Raw genomic sequence first — 7,069 nt, forward strand, 5'->3', positions numbered from 1 at the left:
TAGTTGATACACGTAGACATAAAGGAAAACAAGTATATGTTGAAATCTTGTACTTAAACAAGTGTGTTTTCAACCATGTCAGGCACCTCAGTGTTTGGGTGGAGATGTAATATGAAGCAAGTGTCTGTATAGTACAGACATAAAGTTGTGTGTGTCCCCAGTGGTGATTTGGGTGGTGCAGGTTGCTCTCATGCATCACTAAAGTTCAAGGAAGAAGTTGGGGTGGTGGAAGGGACTCCCATAGTCCCTTAGACCTGATCTGGCCTCAGAGATCAGATGATATTTCCTTCTTTCTGAATGATAAGAGGAGGAGGTGTTAACCACTTGTGATTATGAGAGATGTTTTCTGTGTTTGCCATGACAGGGCTTAAATCCTCATGAATGTGGCTCTTGGCATAGAAATAAACATATGCAGTCTAGTATTATGGAAAAATTCCTGTTTGGGGCAGATCCATCCTCAGATCTGCATTTTCATGGATTCCCTTTCATTTTGTGAATTCCTTTACATGTTGGAGCACGAAAACCATCCTGTGTCATAGGGCAATCCAGAAACAGTAGTGTTGTTTACACAAATCTTGTTCCTTTTTGGATATTTCAGAATTTATATAAAACTTATAATTAAATTTGTTGAACTATGCAGCTCCTTCCTCTGAATTTCATAACCAAACGACATCATTTTCTTTTGCAGTCAAACACAGGTTAAGTTTGACTTGATGGAAACACTCACGGTGCTCTGACCCCAAGTTGTAAAAACACCAGGCTCAATTTTGGTTGTACTTTAGCCTAAGCTCTCGTTAATGAAAAATCAGTATCAGAAAAAAAAAAAAAAAAAAAAAAAAAAAAAAAAAAAAAAAAAAAAAAATTTCTGATAAATGTAGCAGTCTGGTTTTATGCCTGTATTTCAGAATTTCCATCAAGAAATCAAGCAAGCAGATGATTCAGAAAGCCTGTCGAGCCTTGACAGTCTTGAGGCTGGAGAACAAACTGGAAATTACACAACACGGAATGAATCATCTTTGACTACACAGCGTGACCGTGCCCTGTCCAATCCAGAAAAATCACAGATGAGGAATAATGCTTTGCTTTATACAGCTCAAAGTACTTCTTACAAAAATATGCATCTAAATAATTGGCTGAGAAACGCAGATTCACAATACCACCGCAACTTACCTATTCATGACCTTTCAGCTAAACAGAATGTTCTAACTCCTGCAGAACATGTAAACAATTCAGAAGAGGAATCCTCTTCTCACAGATCTGGGAAAAAAAATGCAGAGTTCTCTGCCTCTGGTAAGGTGGAAAGCTCTGTAAATAACGCATTTCATTTTCTGCAAAATTTGAAAGACGAAAGAAGCAGGCCGTCCTCTGGAAAGGCTCGCACATCAGCCACAGGTCCTCCTGTTTTCAATCCTAGCAAAGCCTGGGCCAGCCCTGATTCCATTCCGGGACAAAGAGTTCACAATCTGATGCAGGATCAGAGTTTTGAAATGACCCCACATAAAAGACCTGTGTCTGTGCAAACCTCCAGTCAACCTATTGCAACAGCTGTGATCTTATTTCCTAATCAGGGATGTTCCACTGGCCTTCCCAGCACAGCTGATACGTTACCAAGGGACAAAAATACCAGCACGGAGTTTTTAAAAAACACCCCAGGAAAAATGACTGAAACGAAAGAAGCAAATATTAAATGTATCAATAACGTTAATCCAGGATCATCTTTGTTTCAGGATATACCAAATGCCTCCATTCTGTGTGATGTTAAGCAACAGAACAACAAAGAGAAAGAAATGGGGAATATGGTTGAAACTATGTCACTGGAGTCTGGCACAGAGTCCAGTTCTAGCACTCCTGCACAGTACAAACCCCTGAAATACAATATTCTTGAAAGAGAAAGAGCAAAGCTATTCAGAAGTATCTTAAAGAAGGATTCTAAATATGAACCCAGTCATCTCAAAGCTGTGGTTATGAACCACAAGATCAGTGCTGGAACACGACCCGTGTCTTCTATCAGAGACAGTTTAGAACTGGCAAAAATAAAAAGGAAAAGTGCAGAAAATGAAAAATACAATAGAAAGCTAAGATGGTGTGATCCAATGACCCAGATAATAATAGAAAATAATGGTAAATGCTATGAAAAAAACCACAGTGAAATATCTTCTGCACGGCTGCAATATGCTCAAACTACAAATAATGCTCCTCAGACTAATTTAAGTATTGTTGCTCAACCTTCAAACCCCATGTTCATAAAAAAACATCAGGAAAACTTTAATATATTAAAACCAAATGTCAATAATGAAGAATCAAATAAAGAATGCACGTCTCTGAATATATTTATGTCTGCTATGTCTGCTAAAACAGCTTGGATGGTATCAAAAGATGAAGACAATAAACCCTCGTTATGTAGTAATAATTCTAAAATTAATGAAGGTAATCAACTAAAAAATAAGGCCAAAACAACTAGAAGAACAACATCTGTAAGAGCCCAGTCAAGTTTTATGCCCAAGAAGAGAACAGATGCTATAATCCAACCGCAGTTGGCTGAAGCCAACAAAACTCGGAAAGCTCCGGGGAAATTGCTAGCACCTCACCCACCATCCGCACCTCTGCCGGGAAGCAGAGTTGGCAAAAATGCTTCCAGCCCTGGGTATCAGCCACTGCTGCCTTCAAGTCGTCAAGTTAACACTACAAGCAGGAATTACTTAAATGAAAGGCGTGCGGTGTTAGCAGGTCCGGTTTTAAATAGAAATGATACGGGAAACAGTGAGAGTATTCCTTGTCGTTCTGACTTGGCCGCTGCCATCCCTACACCTGGCTGCAGCGTGGCCAAATACGAACCTTGGGCGAAAAATACTTGTTCTGTAAATAGTTTTGGGACGAGCGCCTGTCAAGATCATTCAGTAACTTGCCCTGAAAGAAGACGTCTGGATGCAGAAAGTGGATTACATCTCCATCATATCCCAGCAGCTGGAAAAACAAGTACCTCCTGGCAAGGAGCACGTACTGCCCCGGCTCCAAAAGACTCCGCTACTGGTAAGAGTCATGTTTCTGGGTCTGAGGTGGGGGGGTTTGTTCAGGCAAAAGTCTTTTTCAATTACATCACAAATTTGTTTTCAGTTAAAACATCCAGCCTTCTATCCACTCGCACAATACAGCCAGTTTTAACAAGTTTCCGCCATTTGTCACTGTCATTTCTATTCCAGTGGTGCCCAGAGGCCTCTCAAACGTCGATCCCCATTTTTAATAGCTCTGCACAGTATTAAGCGAAAAGGAAGTATTTTCCCTGAGATTATATTCCCGACTAATGAGCAGATGTGACAGGTGGTTTAAATAATGATGTAGGAGGAAGTGACTAAGTTTATGTGAGCAAGTTTTACAAGGTAACTGGGAGTCATAGCTTGTTGTCCAGCAGTCACTGCCACCTGAGAGGGAAAGAAATGTAGATCTACCATGTTTTTTAAAAGCTGAAACTGTAAATGCCCCAAATTATTAAGTTTTAGTCCTAGTAATATAATTAATGGTCAAAAAATCTAAGTGTACCTTAAAAATTAAAACCTTCTACCAGATAAATTTTGCTGTGCTGGAAAGTTTTAAAGAATTTTAAAACTAAAAGAATTTTCAATTTTAAAGAATTTTTTAAAATTTGAGGAGCAATCCTACATTTTATTAAAATTTTACCTTGAGACCAGTATGATGCAGAGATTGACTGGTAAGATAAAGGAAAGATGCATAAGAAATTTGGGGAGAATACACTTTAAACTCCTGGTTTTTACATTTCAAACCAAGTTTCGTGCTTCTGGCACTGCCTGGTTTCTCCTCGGCAGCCGAGCTGTATTGTGTGCCCTGGGCACTGCGGGCATCCCTGTGCTTGCAATTTGTATGTTGTGTGCTGGTTTGCCTCTGTTGAGGGTTGCAGCTGGAGGCAGAGCTCCTGTAGACTCGGATTCAGGTACAAGCGGCCACTCTGAACCGCCTCACGTCCTGGGATCACCCTGAGGATTGGCCATGCAGCCCAAAGATACTTTCCAGCAAAATAAGTAATTTCCATAACTTAAAAATACCCCTAAATTCCTACTTTTCTCTACAGCAATATATAGTTTTAGTGACGGAGTGATTCAGAACAGCTCAGCTGTGTAAGAGCAGAGGTGGGTGAATATTCTTGGCCTAAAGCAGGGGTGGGAAAGCAGAAATGTTATCTGCTTGTCCATTCCAGTTCAAAGTCAAACAGATGAGCTCCAGGTATGTGTGACTGAGGTTAAGCTGTTTGATTTTACATTGGAAATGAATGAAGTCTTGCATTCCCAAGCCTTGCCTCCAGCAGAGCTACTTGCCTCTTGATGTCCTTATTTGCACATCAGATCAATGAATCAGGAAATTTACTGGGTCAGAGTTGTGGGCACTGCTAACACCGTCTGCAGCATCACTTTAAACGCTACATTCCCGTGTCACACAGTCCCAGCTCTTTCAGAGGAAGAGCTGAGTAAACGCTGTGAAATTTGGGTGGGAGTCCCTCTCTCAGTATCTGCTTAGATTTTGTGTTTGGAAAGTCTTCTTCATTTTAAACACTCCAGATAACTGTTAATGTCTTGCTATTATTTGGCCTATGGCCTGCAATCGCCCATAGGTCACCACAGCCTTTTTCCCTGAAGGGCTTCCTAGGGCAGACTGAATCCTGCGTTGTTTGGAGGGAAATCTCTGCTGTGGCACTATTACGGAGTGACACTGTGAGGACACTGGCGAAATGTGACCCTTCCAATGCTTGGCCAAATGTACAGAAAGAATAAGGGAGAACAAGAGGAATAAATAAAATTGTTGTCCATGAGGATCTTCCTTCACTTGGTCTGCCAGCCTTCAAGTGGTACCTGCTCTGGCTGACGTATGCTGTAGCTGGATATCAGAATTGTTTTGACTCCTTTGGTGTTCAGTCAGTAAAATGCTTTATTTAACTTTTAGTCTGTGACACATCCAGGACTAACTCTCATGCTCGTCGTTACACAGGGGTAGACTGCTCAGTATCTCATGCCCTTAAAGACACTACTGCTCACTGTATTTTTGTCTTACTTTTCCCCAAGGAATCTTTTCCTTGGCATAGATCTAATATTTACTGCAAACCAATTAAATTAAGTGTTGATGCATATCAATTGAACAACTTTGGGTTTTATTTTTCAGCAAAAACATTATGTGATTACTAATATAACAAAGGATTTCTTCTTTGCTGCTTTGAAAATTTTCCCCTATATTCAATAGAATCTGATCACATTTCTTTTCAGGTGCTGTTCAGCACCATGTGTCACATTACAATAACTACCCTATAACTAAAAGTTAACCTTTTAAAGCTAACGTGTCCCATGTCACTGTTTATGGCAGCAGCAGGATGATTAGTTTGAAATCTGCTCCTAGGATCAATGAGTTGTTTTCTTTTTCTGTAAATGCTTTGTTAAATATCACTGTAATAACAACTAAAGAAACAAAACTATGTTAAATCACTAAAAGACCTCTTGATCTAGTCATGAACCATGTATTAAACTGCACATGTAAATAATTATTATGTAAATAAATAGGCAATTTATTTTCCCAAGTGACTGCATTTACAATTCAAGTAAGTGTGGTTACAAATGAGAATACAATATCTCCTTGGATATGTAGATTGCTGACTTGCACATGAAAAAGCCAGTTTGCATCTATGGTTTGTATGCATGGAAGTTTAATTTAGAACTTCATTTTAATTTTGAAACTTGATGCTTTAATTTCGAAAATGTATTATTACACCAGAAAGAAATGGGATAAATTTGAGATACAGTGTCTGGGTTAGGCCCCTCTAGCCAAGGGGAACTACTATGCAGCAGTACTGTCATTAAAATTAGTAATCAGCTGGATAAATTAGTAAGATTATCTACCAAATCTCAAGCTGTAGAACTAAGGTTTTAAACCATGACTTTGCATTCGAGTCACACCTGTGAAGCCACACCTGGAGGAGTTCAGGGCTCCTCAGTGTGAGAGACATGGACAGACTGGAGACAATCATCTAACAAAGGGCCAGGAAGACATTGAAGGGACTAGAACATCTCTCCTATGAGGAGAGGCTGGGAGAGCTGAGACTGTTCAGCCTGGGGAACAAGGGGCATCTTATCAGTGTCTACAAACCTCTGGAAGGAAGGTGCAAAGCAGACGGAGCCGGGCTCTTTTTGGTGGAGCCTACTGAAAGGACCAGAGGCATTGGGCACAAACTGACACAGAGGAGGTGCCATCTAAACATCAGGAACACCAACCGCCTCTGGGTGGCCCTGCTTGGACCAGATGACCTCAAGAGGTCCCATCCCACCTCTACCATTCTGCGATTCCATGAATCAAATAAACTGTGAACTGTTACATGTCTTCTGCACAGTGCTATGTGATCTTAACAAACGTTGAATCCGTTAAGATACAAGACGGAGCATCTTGGCAACAGGCATTTACTGTGTTGGACAATTTAGACTTCAGAATTATTCTCTAAATGCAATTTATTTTCTAAAACGCTACTTTTTGGCACATTATTCAATATTTGGTATATTCACTTTTTGTGATGTTCACTACCCTTTCTCCCCCTTCCCTGCTAAGACCACCTTGTATTTTTGTACAGACCATTTTTATTATCTGGGATCCAAAGTGCAGCTTCACTTAACCTGCTTATAAACGTCCACACACAGTCCACATCTGTATCTTACAGTCCTGTGCTAACATCAAATTAAATATGCCTCAGAAGTGCCTGTTTCTCTCTCTTCACTGTAAGAAAATACAGTTAGCGAGATCAGATGCAAATATATACAGGTAAAGCATCTAAATTTGGACAGACACGTTTCCTCACTATTATTAGTTTTGCTACTATTACCTTTCTCATGTTTTTACACTTTTTTTTTTGGTATGCGTGTCATTTAAGGTGTTGTTACAAGACAAAAGCAAATTTTTGACAACCATGAAAATAAACACAGAGCCTTTTCAGAACACAGAAGACAAAGTGTAGCCTCTAAAAGATGGAAGCCTGCTCATCATGCGCAGGTAAATATTGAATATATTTAAATATTAAATTGTATAT

General features: G+C 39.9%; 1 protein-coding gene across 1 annotated transcript; it reads left to right on the top strand.

The window, feature by feature from the left end:
• Positions 1–905: 905 nt before the first annotated feature.
• Positions 906–7,032, top strand: LOC104492310 (uncharacterized protein KIAA1377-like; the record flags this gene model as incomplete). The annotated part of the gene is given in 3 exon segments (XM_010134851.1): positions 906–3,030; positions 5,268–5,378; positions 6,914–7,032. Coding segments are annotated over 3 exon segments (2,355 nt in total), but the record flags the coding sequence as incomplete, so codon positions are not given.
• Between the last annotated feature and the right edge of the window lie 37 nt (positions 7,033–7,069).

The sequence above is a fragment of the Buceros rhinoceros genome, unplaced genomic scaffold (assembly GCF_000710305.1).
Source record: "Buceros rhinoceros silvestris isolate BGI_N320 unplaced genomic scaffold, ASM71030v1 scaffold43824, whole genome shotgun sequence".
Taxonomy (NCBI): Eukaryota; Metazoa; Chordata; class Aves; order Bucerotiformes; family Bucerotidae; genus Buceros; species Buceros rhinoceros.